The sequence below is a fragment of the Rhipicephalus sanguineus genome, chromosome 4 (genome assembly GCF_013339695.2).
Source record: "Rhipicephalus sanguineus isolate Rsan-2018 chromosome 4, BIME_Rsan_1.4, whole genome shotgun sequence".
Lineage (NCBI taxonomy): Eukaryota > Metazoa > Arthropoda > Arachnida > Ixodida > Ixodidae > Rhipicephalus > Rhipicephalus sanguineus.
The window spans coordinates 143013643-143033753 of NC_051179.1; the positions used below are offsets into that span (position 1 = coordinate 143013643).

The 20111-nt window shown below is 44.7% G+C and overlaps 1 protein-coding gene across 1 annotated transcript; it reads right to left on the reverse strand.

Annotated features, from left to right (window-relative positions):
- Positions 1-321: 321 nt before the first annotated feature.
- LOC119390765 (glutathione S-transferase 1-1) lies at positions 322-16134 on the reverse strand. Its single transcript, XM_037658465.1, has 5 exons — positions 15933-16134; positions 8638-8696; positions 8128-8269; positions 2961-3131; positions 322-543 (listed from the first exon to the last, which is right to left on the reverse strand). The coding sequence occupies exons 1-5, from the start codon at positions 16071-16073 to the stop codon at positions 406-408; spliced, it is 651 nt and encodes a 216-aa protein (XP_037514393.1). The 5' UTR covers positions 16074-16134; the 3' UTR covers positions 322-405.
- Positions 16135-20111: the final 3977 nt, after the last annotated feature.

Here is a 20111-nt window from a genome sequence, read left to right on the forward strand (position 1 = left end):
TGAAAGCAGTAGATATACTATGCATCATCTACTTTCGCTAGGATTGTTATGCAAGAAATTCGGTCTCTCGCGTTTAGTTCCATTGTGCGCTACGTGGTAGTCAAGCCTATGTATTCCTTGCCACTAATCCAACGACCGAGGTACGCACTGCAACATCAGCATACTGCAGCACACTGTCTGTCAATATACGCTTGCAAGGACATGCAAATGACGTTCATTTATACTACTGGAACATTGACCAAATTGATCTGCGTGTATGTGACTATACAAACAATTCTGTAAATAAATAAGAGATCCAGCACAAACGCTGCACAATACAAATGCCGCGAAGGAAAAACATAACTTTACTCAAGCACCGCAACAAAAACTTCGCGCCTTTCTTTCGAAGGCAGCGCTGAGACGTATCTACTTCAGCCTGTCCCACACCTTCTCGATTTGGATAAGGACTGGCCCGAAAATTTCCTCGAAGTAGGGCAACGCACTGTTCACACGGTCGTGGTATGCTGTAAGCTTTGGGTATTTTGCTTTGTCGATGGCAGGAAGCTGCAAGAAGAGAAAAAAAAATGTAACGAAAACCACAAGTCGGTCGAGAGCTCCTTTAACCAGACTAAGAAAAAAAAGGTGTCCTTTCACACTTCTTTTATAATGTGAGAGCCACATGTGTAAAACTTTCTTTAGATAGTCACATTGACTCTCTTTTGTAAAGTCGTACGTCGCACGACTCTCCTAAAGGGAGTCAATGTGGCTCTCTAAAGGGAGTGCTCCACAAGTGACTGACATATATAAAAGAAGAGTCAAATGACACCCTTTTTTTTTCTAAGAGAGCACGTTGAATTATGCATGAATGACTGAATACATGAAGCTAGGAAGCCTGTATTCTGGGCAAAAGTCTAATCGTCATTCATGTATTCCATGTATTAGCCATTTCTTTTATAGAATAGCAATACGCTTGTAGTTTTTCAAGTTTCCTCTGCACTTCAAGCAAGTAGCCATTCTGCATGACCACCGCGGCAAACTCTTTTTACATGTCATAACACTGTGTCCTTCAGCAGCCTTTGAGATATAAACTTCCTGCAACCAACTTCTGTCTTTATCACTATGCCGTTTGACCGTGCTTACATTTCTTTTCTAACAGATGTGTTTTATTGCAGCTGCATTGTTTCTATGAGCTTTGTGCTGTTGTATCATCTTTTCTGCTTGAAATAAGATGGTGCTTATCTCTTAGAGGGTGCATTTTACTTCTGCCGAGTCTGATTCTCTTTTGCTTCACAACTTAGTGCTCCACATGGCCTGTAGTATCCCGTCATTCTTCGTTTTTCTGAATTATAGAATGCATCATTGTATTAATCGCCTTGGACAGTTATGTAAACTTCTCCTATTTTATAGGGCTCCGTAATGTCTTATGTCTTGTGATCTTAATTTGGACGTGTGCCGCATAAAAGAGTTTGCTTGCTTTTTTCTTTCATTCTCCTGTTGATTTGCGCTGTTGCATTTTATCTTGTTTTCGATGTTTTAGTCAATGCCTCTACGCAAATTGCGGCTAGATTCACGAAACTTCTTTTACTGAAGGCTTCTTTTCATTGGTTATAATGTCATCTGGGAAACATTCTTTGCGCAAGACGTCCTTTTGAACACAGGCCCTGATCCCTGGGCTCTTAAGCCTCATAATTTTTGTCACCGACTGCTTTTGTTTATTAATGCTGCGCGGTTGATTGAACTTACTTCTCTCCTTTCTCTCTCCAAACTAACATTTCCAAGAACTACTGATACGTTATCTCCATGTACGTTCTAAAATTCTAGCTTTTGACTAGTGAAGACGGTAAAACAAGAACAAATCAGATCCTTGCAATGAATGTTTCGCTGCTCTTTAATGCCACTTTAGTCGCTTTAAGTCAATTCAGCCCTCGGCGGCGTAGCTTGTCTGTCACGCAGAGAAGATAAGCGCTCCTGGTTTGATTCAGATGCCCAGTATTACCTGCTTTTGTTTTGCTGTGTAAAGAAGTGTGCATATGTCGTTGCCATCAGTATATCTATGGCTAAAAATCTTCGGAAGATATAAAGTGTGTCCACATTACGCAGTAGCTACATGGTGTTCCTCTCTGGCGCCCGACACAAGATTTGACGTGGCTTCATGGCGGTAACAGAGCAGCGACGACGCAAATGATAGGACGCGGACATAAAGACTTTTATCCACATCACTACAAAATAGGGAGTTTTAGTCGCGTCGGTTTGCCGTACGGTAAGTGCGGTAAACAGCGTCGTGTTTAGCCCGCAGATTTTGTTTTAGTCTACACGACCTTTACTAACTACTTTAATCATATCATCACGTTACCGCATGCAATCAGGAAATTGTTCGGCTAAAAAGTAAAAAAAAAGAAGCCGCGTGTCGACCACGATGGTATGGTATTTTCGTACTTAATCTACGTAAATTGGCACTCTAAAACACTCTAATGCTGCTCCCACAAGGGTCATGCCGGCATCGGGGTGTATAATATACAGTTTCTTTTTGGATTTTTTCATGGAAAATTTGGAAGCGATAAAGCTCGATCAGGACTATCGAGTAAATTTACAGCTTGTGTTAGATTTAATAAAATACGAGTAGTTTATGCACCTCATTCAATTTCTTCCTTCCATCCATGCATCTATCCATCCATCCATCTCAGTTAAATTACCATGTGAGATAGGAAGAGAGCAAACGTATGAACAAGGTTTAAATCCAGGTCATAGTAGAAATAAATCAAGCGGGCTGCCTTGTACAGGATAGATGAATTTTGTTTTCAGAATAATGTTTTTTTTTGTACAAAAAACAGACATCCTCGCATAGAATGAAGAACATAACAAGCGAATTTTCCTTTTTTGATAAATCAAGAGCCTCGTGTAATGAGTGGCTGATCGTAAGCCACGTTGAACTGACGTCACTGTAGAAATATAGGCCATGAAAGTCTCCAGGTCACGCTTACCTCGATACAGACAGTGACGTGGCCTATCAGGCAGAGGTCAGCAATGGTGATTTTGTCACCGACGGCGAACTTGCCATTCCCGATGAGGTGCTCAAGACCCTTAAGTACATTTTCTTCGAAGGCCTTCACCTCATCTGCACTTGGTTTCGTACCTTGGAAGTATCGAGGACGCTGCGGAGAATATGAAAAAAAAATTAACATTGAGCACTCACGCAGTGAACAAACAGTTCATCTGATTTTTTTCGGTCGCTCCTATTTAACGTAACATGTGCTGAATAGTTTTACTTCATAGGTTAAACAAATAAATTAAATGACAACGGAGAAATATACAGCATCAACAATAGACACGAAAGATGGAATGAAGAACTGGGCAGGAAAACTTACTGCTAGATGTGCTTGAGCCATTATCAGTTAAAGACATTTCTTAGTAGAAGTTTCACATTTTAATGGGAAAATATTCATTAAGGTGCAGAAAGTTATGACCAAATGTCAAGTGCTGCACGTACTACTACAAAACGCATCTGAGATTAAGCTACACAGGAACCACATGAAAGCAGGAACCGCGTGCCGGCATATAAATATGAATTATTATTACCGCTCGACAGCAGCAACATTTGATCTTGTCAAGCAAATATTCACCTGCAATGTGGAAACAGAATAATGTTGATCTGGGGAACAACGGAGGGAATGTAATCCCGGGAACGGTCACGCGACATCGCCTTTATAAAATCTCATAAAACTATCCGAAAATTTAATCTCTTTCAGATCCGCTCTCACTACCTGTAGCTTCTTGTCTTTCTGCAGGGCTTAGCGACATGGGCCGTTTTGGCACGCAGTCACTGCCATTATGGATCAGCGTTGTTGGAGTTTGACTACAGAATTAGGGCGTATCTATGTCATCCTCACTGACCCCTAATTTTGCAACATCTATTTAAAAAAGACCACACAGCTTATGGTTGAAAATTTGAAGGTGATGAGTACAGGCGGAGTGCATGATCTTATTTGCTCGACACTTCATATTCGCGCCAACGTTTCGACTTGTTGACTTCTCTTCGCCAACGGAGCAACTAAGTCGACTTGTCCAAACGTAGGCGCCAACAACACCCCTTGTTGAAGGATTCTTCATATATTAATTATAAATTGGTTTTATAGTAACAAACTGTAAATAGATGCTCTTCCAGCTATTGATGTGCACGCAGAATCCCGAACTGAAGTATAAAGGAGCATGGTCGGAAACATCTTGATAAACTGACTGAACAAATAAGTATTTTTCTAATTTTTTATAGTTAGCAGGAGATAGCTCACAAATCGTAGAACATTGTGTGCGACAAATTAAAGCTGCATTCAAAGTCGTCAGCGCATTGGGAAATACTTGCAAATAGTAATTTTTTTTGCTCCACACAGACCCTGTGCATGCATCTTGGGTATAAGCGAAGGTGTCCGATAAAGAACAACCGTCAGGGCGTTCACCCTTACAACGATTAGTTCTGCAGAGGCTATTCCACGATCGACAGGGATTACGCGCTTTCGATGGCTCTTAAAGCATTGCTTGTGCGTCTGTAGGGACAGACACCGCGAGGTCAACAAGATTCTAGCGCCGGAAAGCGATAAGCTAGGTACGATAGTTGGGTCTGTCGCTTAGCTATAATCGTTGAAGCGTTCAACCTATTCGTATTCATGCGTTCGATAACAACAGAACACCTTCTTCATTCCACACCACCACAAGCACTGAAATGTGTCCCACGGTGCAGCTGCATTCACGGACATAAATAGATCCTAAAATTGCCAGTTAATCCGCCAACATCAAGGGTGTGCAGTTGCTGATCTGTGACTTGCATATCTTACTGTGAGTCTTGCTTGCTGTTGATTCTTGACTCTACTATTCGTTATGTTGCCGATGACGGACGCTAGCTCAAATTTTTCAATTGGGCATTGGACAATGGCAAATTCTTTTTATCCGCATAGCAGGAATGATGTTTTTGTGAGGATTGGCTAAAGTTAGCTGATACATTTTGTGTGTAACAGCAGACACACTCACACGCTCAGACACACAGAGGAAGAGAGAGTAAATCCCCTACTACGGCTTTCGAGTCACAGTGAGGTTGCCGGGAAATAAGTTTGTTTTCTTACCGTAATATACTTCTTTAACTTACATATGCCAACAACGTTCCAAGCGAGATGTCTCTAAATGCAAAAGATAAAGCCAGTTTGACGCAGAGAAAGGTGTCGAAACAGCGAAGCGCCCTCTTTCCAACTCCCGCCGCCGCTCGCGACGAGCAGCTTGTTCCTCGGGCCAGCGAGAAAACTTCTCCATCTTCGGAAAGGGCGCAGTGCACATAAAATTCGTGGCCGATCTAATTGGTTACCGCCTCTCCGGATGCCTCGCCGGCCAATGCCACCCAGAAATAAGCTATCGATGACGACCGAAGCAGTTACGCCATCTGTGGGTAGCATCTGGGAACCAGAGCATGACATGCGACGTGGACACTGTTAAAACAAAGTAAGAAGGGCAGCACATCCCAGTGATTTCTTACACTTTCACTCATGTTGTTCGACGACAGTACTTTCCATCTACCCGGTATGCGCTGTTCTTTGTTTTGGTTTTCCCTTGAAGATGGCTCTTACCTCTTCTGTGGAATATATCTGGTAAAAATCGAAATTAGCTACACGTGCGATGTAAACATACGGTATACTTTGGCCGCTGAGAATTGTACCCCTTTAAATGCATGATGTCCGTTTGTTTATATTTATTTTATCGCGCGCCTCCTCTTCTCTCCGCTTTCCTTTCCGTCTTTCTTTCCCTTTCCCCATCCAATTAGTGTACGGTAGCAAACCGGATGCTACAATTCTGGTTAACATCCCTGCCTTTATCTCGTTTTATTATTTCTCTCCCTCTAAACTCCCGCGCTGATTTTTGAACACCATGTTAGAACTGCTGAACGCATGGTTTAGACGTTGTTCTACACCAACTCTACCACCATTAGTGCATGCTAATGTATGGGCCTCTGCCGTGTTTTCTGTTCATCATAACCGTTTTCAAGCGCAAATACAACGTTATTATTATTAGCCAAGTAAGTTGTAATGTATGCCTCGTTCCACCTGCTGACGCTGTTTTTATGAGCATACTAACGAGGAATTTCTCACGAACACGCTGCCATCTGGGAAACGTTTTATGATATGCACACAAGGTAAACTTCCTCCGGTGCAAGATCGCTTCCATCTGGCAGAAACCAGAGATCTCAGGTCTCCGTCGTGCACATCCACAACATGCTGCAGCTGTACAGAAAGGTTGCTGAGAGATAGCCCGCGGATTGGCACACTTTCTCACTGGCACGAGTACGCATACGATGGGTGTACGTGCTGACGAGAAATTATATCTTTCTTCACGCTCTGGTGATGGCCAAGGCGCACAAGTGTGACCAGGGGCCCTGACCGACGACCACATTGTCGTTGTGCGTCGTGGATGGCGGCGGAGGTCATCGTCAACCAATTCAGATTCCATTATTTCAGCCAACAAATGAACAAAACCAACGAATGAACAAAAGGCAAAAGAAGTATCAAATGAACGTTGATGTTTTAGGGCAAAGAAGTCTAGGACGGAAAGAAGACGCTGTCGCCGCCTTGTTGGCCCAGAGCCTCTTACAGTTCTGGTGGACGACTAGCATTTTGTAACGTTGTTCTCTAGATCTCTGGCTCTTAATTACCGTCACGGTAAAAACAACAGGCCTGCGTGGAACACGCAGCACGGTCACACCAAAAGCTGAAGGAGCGGCTTTTCTAAGGCACGTTGCATGGTCTCTTGGTGCGAATACTGCAAGTACAGTTGCAAGACACCTACTACACCATAAATCATTATAATTTCAAGAACTAGGGTGGTACCCACTATGCCATTATTCAACATTCTGCGGCAAAGCGAAGTACCCACTGCACATCTGTAGGGCATTATGGGCGATTGGTTGAGGCTGTCGCTGAAGACCAGGAAAAATTGTGGCTGAGCGAGTTATAATGGGTCAGGAAGATTTGACCCACCAACTCGTTGCGCAATACGCATTGTGTGACGCCTGGTTGTTATTTTACTCTTTTGCAACGTGATATTAGATTTGTTAACGCGATTCCTTGGCCCACGTGACGCCTATAGGGACTTCTTGCGAAGTGGTTTCAAGCAGCGGCGCGGCTCTGTGGTACAATACACGATTTCCACGCAGAGGGCCTGGGTTAAATACTACCAGATCCTAGGTTTTTTGTTCTCATTGTGCACGATAGCGGCTAAGAGCACCGGCGGCGGCGGCGGCGGTGTTAACTAAAAAAATCCACAGCATATCCACGGGGTGAATGATGATGAGTGGGGCGAAGCATCGGAGGGAATCATAGGTAAACCGTGAATACTCCGAGTAATTCGCCCAGTATACGATCAAGTAAACACGTGAGAAACACCGTGTATATATTAAACATCAATTTTTCATTGTACTGTTCGTTTACGTGGTCCCTTCATTACAACGGTCCCCCTAGCGTACGTCGCCGCACTAAATCGAACGATTACCTTCCACTAATGACACGCGCCATATGTGAATCTTCCGTGAATTCTGCTCAGTACATCATCAACGACGTGAGATCGGGCGCGTTTATACTAAAGGGACGATGAGAGTCATGGCGACTTGCAGCTCACTTTAATTTTACATGTCCGCTGTGAATTTTCATTGTTCAATCACGCACAGGAGAAATCTCACACAGGCACTACCTTGGAGGTCAAAATCCAGTGCCTATATATACGGGGTGGTCAGTGAACGGTTGTGCAGCGCGAGCAGTCGGTTTTTTCAATCAAGAAACTCGATAGCAGACGCTGCCTGCGTCGGCCTCGCGAGGCGAGAGAGGGGGGGGGGGGGGGGCATCTGCAACGCAGCGAGTGCCTCCGCGCCATCTAGGGATCTTTCTGAGAACTAGAGGTGGCTACAACAGCGCCATCTAGTGAACACTCCAAGAACTAGAGGTGGCTACCTACTACTACAACTACATACATCGGGGACGACCGACCCACGCCTTAAGGAGCTTCGCCCCTAAAACTACTTTCGCTGCAATACAGATGCGCTTTATGACCGCGTTAGCACAGTGTATTGAAAGTGAAAGAGCCAATTAAAATATGACGGCACAGTAAGAACTCCGTACTCACGAAAAAGGCCCCTAGGTTAGGGTGTATGTTGCCACTGGCTGCTGCAAGCACCTGGTCGATCCGAGTGCGCGTCTTAACGCAGGTGGGATAGAGCTGTGACTCAGGAGCATACTTCCGTAGAAGATAGTAGGCAATGGCGTTGCTGCACAGACAGAGCGAATGACAAGACGGTGAGAAGCAGAGTCATGTTTTGCTTAACAAAGTAGCGTTTAGGTTTGGGACTAAAAGGACACTCCTACAAGTCGCCTCCATCCTTGTTTTGTCTCCCCTGCACAGTTCCGCAGATAATTACTTCCCGCCGAGTGATCCCCACTGAAATTACCTCGGACCAATGGCCATGCACCGGGCTACCGTGTTCATCAGTAGCAGTTTAAATCACAAAATTTCCTTCTTGAGAGCGCATGGTCGGCTCACTTCCTGACGCGTGTTGTTGACATTGCAAAATTAACAGCAGACAAAACCTGTAGTAACCACGTGTGAAAAAGGAGCTTAATGATAGATGTATCACACCTCTCGTAGACGATGAAGCCGTCGTCGTCAATTGTAGGCACCTTGTGGAAAGGGTTTATCTGCAAGAAAACAAACGTGGCGGTGCATAATCTCGAACTGCAGTATCTCTGTGCCAGTTTAGAAATGAAGGCTATAATGAACGCTTGTTGCTGTAACTTGAAAAAATGCTAAAACGGCAGCGGTGTACGAATGCCTGAATACGTTGCGAACTCTCAGTGATCGGAACACGGCAAAAAACTGTGGAATATTACCTTCAATAACAGAACCAAAAGCTTTCTTTTCAGGACGTGATTGTTAATGAGGTGTAAGACAGGCTGTCATTGTGTGTTTCATGGTATAATTTCTGCTTGGTTCGGCCACGTCACCTTGGATGCCCGAGGTAATCGGACCGAAAGAATACAATTTATTATGACTAGCGAATTGCCTCCCAAAAGCTGTTGTAAGAGACGGGTAGCGTCGGCAGCGTCTTGCGAGCTGTGTAGCTGCTATTTTGAGAAGATGGCTCATCGATTTATATTATGTGAAATAATAAATATTTAATCGTGCTCGCACCCACTTTAGGTCTTGATCGCAATAAATACTAGAGCACAAAAAGTAGTGAGGTCTAACCCAAAGTATTCATAAGGTTTTTTTTTCTTCCTAACTCGCCGCACGTCCGGGCACCTAGGTAGCCCTGACATTTTTTTTTTGCTAAGTTTTGCAAATTTTCTCTGACTTTTTTGCTCTTTCTTTCTTTTTCTATCTTGTCTCTGTTTTTTGAGTGTGTCTTTCTTGTCGCTATCTTTATTTCCTTCTCTCTCTGTATATATCTCTTTCTTTCTCTTTTCATCTTTCTTTCTCTTTCTTCCCTTCCTTTCTCTATTTATTTCTCTCTCTTTCTTTATTTCGTTCACTTTCCGCATTTCTTTGTATTTTTTTCTTCCTCATTCTTTCCATGGTATGCTTTACTTTCTCCCCTCCTCCACACCCTCGCATCTGTCCTCTTCATCCTCACTTCCCTTTCTCACCTCCTTGCTATTCTTTCCCATACAAGGCTGCGCTATGCTCTGCTACCGTGCCTAGATAGCCGAGTGGTCAAGACGCTCGCCTTCGGATCGTCGGTACGCTGGTTCGAATCTCGCCTCGCGAAGAGATTTTATCCCCCTAGAATTTCTATCTTTCTCTATATTTATTTAACTCTCTCTCTCTGTGTACTCGTTGTTTCGCCAATTAGAATTATTGCATCCCACGCCGGCAAAATCTGTGCACGTGTTCTGGGAGTGAAGTCGAGGATGAAGAAGACGACGACGACGAAGAGAGAACGAAGAGAGCGAGCGCATGTTCATAATGAGGATAGTTTTCTGTTCGGCGGCGGTACGTGACGTCCCACCAGATTCGGCCGTGCGCACGTTTTGTGGGACTGACGTGATCTCTCGGCGAGGTTCTTCCAATCCACGGATCACACCTTGAGCCCGGTTTAAACAGATACACTGTTTAAAAGCTAAATGTTAAGCGCGCAGCTCTGCAAAGCGTAATGTGTGGTTTCCTTCTCCCTTCGCAGAAATTCAATGCTAACTCTAGTGACCCTGGTCATCATTACTAATGATTTTGTTAGAAATTTAAACTCCTTTTTTTTACAAGCATAGCTCATATAACTGGGGTTTAAAAATGGTTGGTTACCTAGGTGGCTAACTGCTTTCTAGCTCAATCATTATGCTAAGTTCTAGCGAAGTCATGTTGGAGAGTAACAGTCATAGACTTAATGAGTGCTCTGTGATTCAGAAATATCTGCTTAAATTATTACGAGAATGCAGGGAATCTCACTGGTTTACATGGACCTGTCTTCTATTTTGTGAACAATGTTCACGTGAAGCTCCTGAAGCTGGGAAAAGTGCGAGGCTTCGCATACTTCGTACGTTTTTACCCAATTATTATCAAAAGGAAATAAGGCACCGGGTACTGTGTGTTCAGCAGATGCGACCTGCATGAATATAGGGCGTCGCATCTGTGACACTCTTTCTGTCGAGTAGGTAGCTACGGTATAAAACCGCCATGTAATTTATAGCGTTTTTATAAACCGTACGACACGATAGACGCGAATGCTAGATGAAGAAAAAAGAGCGGGAAAATACCAAGCAAGCTTGACCAATAAACGTCTTACTTTGCATTCTTACTCTTTTTGATTCTTGCTTTGTTATAAAAGTAGTCATCAGTCCTTCATTTATAGCGATAGTCTCGTTCTGGCAGACTTGATGCCTTCAGGTAGTACGCGAGGGATTATTATTGGTCAGCTTCCAGCTCGCAAAAAGATCACGTTGCTACGTGACGCCAACAGGCAGAGAAAAGAGTGTTCCACACTCGCTGCCATGGCTGCGATTGGCGCTGACTAACACTCCTAGGTTTAAATCAACATATATACCCCAGAAAGTGGACGGGAGGATGACCGCCGCCGTAGCTCAGTGGTAGAGCATCGGACGCGTTATTCGAAAGTCGCAGTTGGTCCCTCCCGGCGGAAAGTTATCTTTTCGTCTACTTTACTTTCTTCACATTTATATTCTAAATACTACAGATAACGCCCCCTATACATTTCTTGGCGTTATTGTCTCTTAGTTCTCATTAATATTGGGGTTTAAAAATGGAACATTGGCTTTTTGTTGTCAAGGGCGCTGGCACGATGGAGAGGCCTCATCTTCAATGACGCCGAACGCGAAATGTAATCAAATATTTCGTGTTTCAGCATGCAGTATATGAACGTTTTTCTATAACTGACTACAAGAACCCAGCGACAGAAATCTAATCCGCTGCAGATGAAAATTTGATGATGTTCCAGTGGAAATCTTCCAAAAAATTGCCGATTGGAATAAATACGAATTCATTCAAAATTATTCAGCGCACAAAATATGAACAGTGCTTCAGTGGCATGTGAATATGTTCTTGTAGCAGAACACTCGGGTCCTTATATCCTTGAAGTTCATCAAGGTCGGCCAATGGGAAACTCTCATAGCAGGCTACAAAACTTCAGAACCCAGCGCTCGTGCTTCAAATATAGACGGCAATATCAGTTTCACAGCACTGATAAAACTTCTCAGCTGTAGTGGTGGCAACATCGTCGCCATTGAAGCCTGTGCCTTGAAAACATACTCCTGAAGACCATTAAGATTAACCGCGAAAAATTGTCTATTGCATCATATGTGCAGCACGGTCCACAGTCTGCTGTAGGAGATAGCGCCAGGGTATGACTTAAGTAATGATTACTGATCAATTATGACAAGATAACCTTGTTAACTTTTATATTACTAATTTAACATAGCACTACGCGCATCTAGCGCGTTGTGAGCGCACTCATGTATGTGTGTGCGCGTGTGTGTGTGTGTGTGTGTGTGTGTGTTATTCATAGCTACAGTGAAATTCATTTAAATTCGAATCTACTGTTTACTTCAATAGCGCACCGTGCCAAATGTCAACAATCGAAGAAAATTATACAATACGCGCCTCAAAAGCGCTCTTTTATAGTAGTCACGCGAGCTGAAACTTTTATGCTGTCGCGTATGAATTCATGGGAACATTGGTGATGTGAAAGACCGATCAACATTGGCGAGTTCTTTCTGCCACTGCATTAGACTACAACATGATTTGGCTATAGCTACAGCTCATACGCTTGTGGCAAATTTTTCTGTAGCCTCAAAGTTTGCATTGTTTTACCAAGTCGCGACGGCGCCTAAAGAACACTGTATTTCGTTCTTAATACTCGTTTCCGCTCAGCAGCATGTATTGATACAGCCTGTGCACAAATTTTGTCAGCGCTACAATTTATGCGAGCCCACGGTGGCTTTGTATTCAACGCTGAATAAGCAGGAAGTCCTCGTGCTACTTGAATACCGGCGTCGACAGTCGTTTACTCAGAAGGCTCTACATAAACCTGCTGAGTCAACGTCTGTGCTTCGAGGCTTACGGGACCAACTGATGACTACTTTTATAACAAAGCAAGAATCAAAAAGAGGAAGAATGCAAAGTAAGACGTTTATTGGTCAAGCTTCGTTGGCATTTTCCCGCTCTTTTTTCTTCATCTAGCATTCGCGTCTATCTTCGCGTGCAGTTTTAAAAACGCTATAAATCTCATGGCGGTTTTATACCGTAGCTACCTACTCGACAGAAAGAGTGTCACAGATGCGACGCCCTATATTCATGCAGGTCGCATCTGCTGAACACGTAGTACCCGGTGCCTTATTTCCGTTTGATAATAATTGGGCAAAAATGTACGAAATATGTGCAGCCTCGCAGTTTTCTCAGCTCAGAAGCTTCAGGTGAACCTCGTTTACAAAATAGAAGACACGTCCATCTAAGCCAGTAAGAGTCCCTGTATTCTCATTAATAACTTAAGGAGATAATTCTGAACCACAAAGCACTCATTAAGATTTTAATGGCTGTTACTCTGCAACATGGCGTCGCTAGAATTGAGCATTATGTTTGAGCCAGAAAGCAGTTAGCCACCTAGGTAACCAACCTTGTCAATGGCGGGAAGCATGCAGCAAGATAGCTCTAGCATAACGGCTGTGATAAAACTTACAGGGTGCCTTGTGCATACAACTAAGGCGACTCGATGGTGCAAGCCATCTTCTGTTTATTTTTCTTATCAGTCTATGCACTGATTGGTTCCGTCCCCGTCTCCCTACGAAACCTTTTTCACGTAACATCGTTTTGCACGGCGTGCAGAATCGCTTGAGACCCAAGAGCCTTCTACACTAAACCTGGTTTTGTATTGCCTCTGTGATCGGCCCACCTTTGACAAAGCCAACATGTCACGCGATGACATCATTATGTGCCGTAACTTTATACTGGGTCATAATAAGGTCACGATGGCTTCACAAATGTTGGAAATGTGTGGCGTCATGATGACGTTACATGCTTATGTCGTCACGTGGTGACGACTTTTTTCATCACTCGTGTTCCCGCCGCCTAAGGCTTTTGCCTTAATAATGCTAAGGTTGTGTACTGCAGGCAGTTGACGCTTTCAGTCGCTCATTTTAACACATCTATGTAACGTGCGCACATCTTTCTATTCGAAGCTGTGTTATGAAAGTAGTTTTGCCTCTGGTGTTTCAAATGACACGCCGGGAATCAGTTCGCCATATCCCGCCCCCTCTCCCTAAAAGAAAAGAAAACGCATTTCTTAAGCTGTCATATGCACGGCCTCGTTTGCAATTAGGAGGGCAGTGGTCTTTTACAGCGGAGCTGTGAAACTTTTCGTTATGCCGTGCAGAGCCGACAGAACACTATCATCATCATGAACCGGCACGCACTCTCTTCATCCTCTCCTACCTCCTTGTCCTCTTTTTCATCCTCTGCTTCGCTTCTGGAACACGTGCGCCGATTTCTTCGGCGTGGGATGCAATAACTCTCATGGGCGAGAGAACGAGTACAGTGAGAAAGAAAGAGATTGCAAGTGAGAAAAAGAGAGAAATAGAGATAGACAATGCGAAGCAAAACTGAAAAAGATAGAAAGGCAGAGAAAGAAATAGACAGAGAGAGAAATAGACAGAGAGAGAAAGAGATAGAAAGAAACAGACACAAAAAGGGATAGAGAAATAGAGAGCAATGAAGAAAAGCAAAGAAAGAGAGACAACGAAATAAATAGAGAGCGAAAGAAAGAATTATAAATAAACAGAGACAAAAAAGACATAGAAGAGAGGCAGAAAAGAAGAAGCAGAAAGACAGACAAAAATAATAAGAAACAAGGCAGGTCACCCAGCTCGACACTTCCTTCAGGCTTGGCAGCACTAGTGCAAAGCTGCCTTAATTTTTGTTTTCAGAGATCGATGATACAACATAATCACATCGTGACGTTTTGCGTGAACTGCAAGAATCTCATTCGAAAGCTCATGGTAGCGGGGAATTCCAAAATAAGTTTGACAGCATGTGTTCCTTTTTTTTTTGTAATGCCCTCAGTGCACGATGCATAAGTGATCTTTTTATTTTTTTGTGACGTAGGTATAAGTGGTGATATATTAATATCTGGGGTTTAACGTCCCAAAACCACTATATGATTACGAGGGACGCCGTGGCGGAGGGCTCCGGAAATTTCGACCACCTGTGGTTCTTTAACGTGCGCCTAAATTTAAGTACTCGGGCCTCAAACAATCTCGCCTCCATCAAAAATGCAGCCGGCGCGGCCGGGACTCGGAGGTATAAGTGGTGAGTTTTCAATAAAGATTCAGTTGACAGTACAGCGCTAATCATGTTGTGTGTGTTCCATCGTTGCCCTCGTTTTTTTCGCGCTGCTTCAAGTTATTCGCAACGTGAACCGACTCGCCCAAACCTACAAGTTGCTGATGCACAAGTGTTTTCGCGTTCTCGCTCCTTATCGAAATGAAGTCTTCGTGGCCAGGACGACGCGATCCCGCGACTTTGTGTTCATCAGCGCGAGGCCAATCTCGTTAAGCCCACCACGTCCGGGTAAGAAAATATATCATAATTATAAACAACTGAGTGCATAGTCAGCAATCACCGGAGCGAGTGTCACTTTAGTCAGCGGCTGAAGGTCGTGCGGCGCTTTCCTCGTGAGACGAAGACGACGCTATTGCGCTGCGCCTCATCCGCGCACGTTTACAGGAAAGTGCTTCAGGTGTGCAGATGTTTGTGATCGCCGTTTCTAAGTTTCTTGCTAGGAGGCGCGATACAAGCGATATTTTTGTCACACTGATTATTTGAACACAACGCGTTTCTTTAGCATTCCACCACATGGAACTTTCTAAATTTAGTGCGCATTCCAAGGCGAGTGGCGCACCAATATGTAAACACTATTGTACACACCCCGAAAAAATGGCAACACTTTTAACCGCTGCGCGTGAAGGGTACGATAACAGCGCAGCTGCTGAGTAAATGTGGTTGAATAGCTGAAACGAAAAAGGTTCACGCTCGGTGATATCAGAAGGTCATTTTCCTATAATGATAGAACTAGACGTGATTCAGACGTGTGAATATTAATGATAGATATTGAGTTAGTACACGCGTCAGAACACATGCATGAGACAATCTTAGATACATTTCGTGGGAAATGTTCACCCATTCAGGGCAGCACTCGGCATTACTACCAATGCATAGACTACATGGTGCCCATACGTATATTTAAGATAATGTGTTATGCGCGAGATGAGTATAACTGGCCCTTGCCCAAAAGAAAGAATTGTACTTCCTATGACGCGGAAGATGAGTGCTGAAAAATGCGCGTTATGTGTTTCTACAGTTTGGAAATAAACGAAGCGAGGCACACGTTCACTCCGTAAACACAAAGGTGCCGGCGCATCCCATGTACCAACCTTGAGAAACTCTTCAGAGCGGTGTTCTCCTTTGGTGAAATCGAGGTCCCTGAGGCTCAGCTCCACGCCGATCTCTTTCGCCAAGCAGCGAATGAAGCCGCACGGTGGGCTGCCGACAAGATTGTACAGCAGGACTGGCATGTTGGTCTCTGGCGACGATGGGGAAACTTTCTGGCGTGCGCTTGCGGTGAGCGAAGAATCGCGAGTGAGCGCTAGTAGGTTGCTTGTCTGGAGAGACGCAACCCAGTGGCGAGGAGGTTGCAGGAAGAGCGTCATTGAGGTCACGGTTGCCAGCACGTGCCGTAACAGCCCCGCCGTTACCGCATCCCTTTTGTGGCCGCTGGAAGGGCGGTAGAAAAAAAAAAGAAAAAAAAGAACAACACGACCAAAACTGTGAATACGCTGAGTGAGTCGCGCGGTAAATGTGCTGCGGCAACAGTGAAAAGCGCATGCGTGCATAATAAGCGCTACTCTCCGTTACAGCGATATGCATACCGAGACCATACGCCGCTGCTCCTTTTCAATAGAGAAGTTTCTTATATTATGAACGTGATCGCTTAAACCTCAGCGCTAAAAAAGGAGTATTGCTGGAAGGCTTGTCCACGTGTATATTTGCACGCTGTATAAAATGTCACTTGACGCATCTTTCCCCGTATCAAAAGGACTGTTTTTGACGGCTGTTTATGCCGTTCTGACATAATGATAACTGGATAAATTTGTGAGTTCGTCTACCGCTGGCAGGGCAGCACGTGTTTTACGAGTTTCCTGTTAGTGGCTGGTTGGTGTCTTGTTATATATGATGTTTAATGCCCGAAAGTCACTCGGGCTATGGCAGATGCCGTAGTGTAGGTCCACGCGGTTAATTTCGACCGCCTGGGGTTCTTTAACTTACGCTCACACGCACGGAACATAGGCGTCCAGCACTTCGCCGTTTTCTGTTAGTGTTATAGTGCCAAAAGCTTGGTATTTTTCACGGGGGGGGGGGGGGGGGGGGCGAAATGTTACCTTAAAATTGAATTAGTGTGAACACTCATAGAATAGAATCGAAAAAGTTCGCCTCCCTGCTACTCGACCCTTCACGGTGGTCTAGTGTTTATGGTGCTCAACTGCTGACCCGAAGGTCGTGGGATCGAATCCCGGCCACGACGGCCACATTTCAATGGCAGCAAAATGATAGAGGCCCGTGTACTTAAATTTAGGTTCATGTTAAAGAATTCAAGGTGGTTGAAAAGTCCGGAGTGCTCTACTATGGCGTCCTTCATAACCATATCGTGGTTTTGGGACGTGAAACGCCAACATTTATTGTTACTCCCGGCTACTCACACATCTCTGCCGTTGCCTTATAAGCGATGTGCTACTGAGCATCACATTCAACTTCAAAGCACGTTGCTGCCTGTGCGTCGGAACGGAACGAAAAGCAAAAACTAAGAAAACGATATTTTTGACCGGAACGAAAACATAACCGATAATTTATTATTTCGTTATGAGGTGAAACCGAATTTTTTTTTATCGTTTTTCGGTTCACGGGAAAACTCGGCCATTCGGAACAACCGAGGTCATGCAACGTGAGCACTAATGCATATGTCAGGGTACAGTATTAGCGCGTACTTCAGGCATTAATTACAAAGTAAAAAGCTGTTGAAATTGTGCGAAAAACGAAGACAGTGGCAACCAGACGCGTTTATATTAACGCAAGTGGACTTTTGTGTGCCTGTCACTGAGGCCAACTTGGAGAAGGCATTCTCGGCGTTGAAGTTTTTTTATCAGCACAGCGGTCTCGCACATCAGAGAGTACACTCGATGACGTGCTGCTTCTGAGATCGTGCTCACTTCCTGGACACAAAGCACTGAGCTTGCTCAAAAAAATCGTGATTAACTTTTGAGAAAATAATTATTGTGACTTTGAAGGGTACTGGTTTGTGCCAGTTGGTAGGAATTCGTGGTACAGCTACTGCCGCTCTGAAAAACGTGGGAAGAACGTGTTTTACCCCTGTCTCACTTTCTCAAGACACAAATCCAGTATGTTTTTTATCGTTACTTGTAAATTCAGATTTTCGCATACAAATAAAAACCATTTCCAACCGTCATGGAACATTTTTTTTTCGTTCCGGAACAGAAACGGAATGGAAATTTTTGAGGTGGAACGAAACTAAAACCGAAACGATAAACATTGTGTTCCGGCACCCTGCTTGCAGCGTTTTTCGAAATCGGCGTTTATATCTTAAACTTTGACGGAAAGCATGCTGGTTTTTCGCGTTGAAGTTGGTGCCGAGAAACAGCATGATAAAGCGGGCACTAAGTAAAACGTCCGAGGACTGTCTTGATCCGTTGTGGGCACTCCACATTCGCCAACTTTCCTTGAGCGCAATTTTAATCCAGACTTGCTCCTTGCTCGGAGTATTTCTCCACCTTCGGCAAGATGACTGAGCTGTATCAACGCTAAGCGCGGGCGCAAAGAGGATAAATTGAAACGAACGTCAAAAGTTAGTTTGACTATCCGCCTTCAAGGTGTAGTGATGTGAACTGCCGGTTTATGTCAAAATAGGAATCTTACAATCGTGAAGGTAGGTGCTGCTCATTTGCGAACGTATTCTCAGCAGATTCTACAAGCCGATATTAGAGACGTGCGTTTTAAACTAAGCCCTGATTCACATGCAATGAGCACAGACGGAAACACAGGTCAACATGTTGAAGAAGCGTAGATAGATGGGCCAGTTGGTATGGACCCATGGAAGTCAGCGCTTGTTCTTGCCATTCCTCCCTGTGTGCGTCGTCTTCCTTTTCGCGTTGCTTACTTTCGTGGGTCAACATGTTGTCCGACTACTAAAAACGGCGCCTCGTAAAAACAGCCTGAACCAACGAGCCCGATATATTACGACAATCATCTCAAATGTAACGCATCTTCTGATATATTTATTAAATTAATAACGCTGTATTGTAAAGTTGTCTAACTCAGCGTTTGAAACGCGCGACCCATACGATAATTCAGAAGTCTTAAGTGAGAAATACGTAATGAGGATATCAAAAAATCCGGCATATCCCAAGCAGCGTGAGAATTACTTTCATGCGAAGCAGTCAACGAGCACCAGACATTATATGACGTTTTTCTTTTCTTCTTTTTGCTTTGAGCCAAGCGCTAAGACGTGGATCGTGGACGTCTTTGTGCAAACTTAGTACTTGTGCGCATATTGTAGGCTTACCAGACGCGACTACTACACTGGCGTGTAAAGGGCAGCGCATAGTCCGGCGTAACGTCGCCACTCAAGTTAGAGCAGACACATCGCAACGAATTCCACGCTACGGTACGGCGATGTGCATGTCATTAGTAGCGGTCTTCGGCGTATTTCAGCAACGCTGAACTATAGCTTGCGGAGCCACAGGTGTACATATATAATGTTTATTACATTCTTATAAAAGCACTGTTACAACAATTGGCGTTGTCTTCACCCAACATCTGTGCATGGTATTTTGTCGAAGCAGTTCGAAGCAGTGATGTGGCTCTGTGGTTCAATGGCTGCCTGCCATGCAAAACGCCTGGGTTCGAATCCGGCTCGAGCCGCGATTTTTATTCTTTGTTTGCATCGGGATTTTGTCCACCACTGACAACCCTTCCGACGCCGGCAACGCTTTTTGTAGCGTTAGCTACACTTGCCTAGCCGGAGCCGATTTCGCGTGGGTCATCATGAGCCGTGCTGCGCATGCGCGAGAATGAGTACGGAGCCGGCATCTCACGCGCTCTCCGCCATCGCCGCGCGCGGCTCGCCGCTGCTGGTGGCGCAGAGCGGGAGGAGTGGCGTCGCAGCCGGGCAGACAGACTGGCGCGGGCGCGCGCGACTCGCCGCTGCTGCTCTGCGCATTCGAGAGGGGTGACGTCGTAGCCATGGCGCGCGCAGCTATTCGCCTTCGCTGTGCAGTCGCCGTCTGACAATACGCTGGTGCCGCTTGATAGTGCCTCTGACTGGCGTTTGCAGGTGGGTAACGCCATGGAGAAGGAGAGCGCAAATGCTGCTCCACGGCACGGAAGAGCCGAGAAGCTTATGTCTTCGGATCCCGAAGTAGTTGCCTGGCAATTAGCGGTTCAGCGTACGAAGAATGAACAGATGAAGGCTAAACGTGCTTTGTAGACACTGGAGGAAAGGGAGAAACGTCTAGCGAAGCGGCGTCACCAGGATGCTGAGC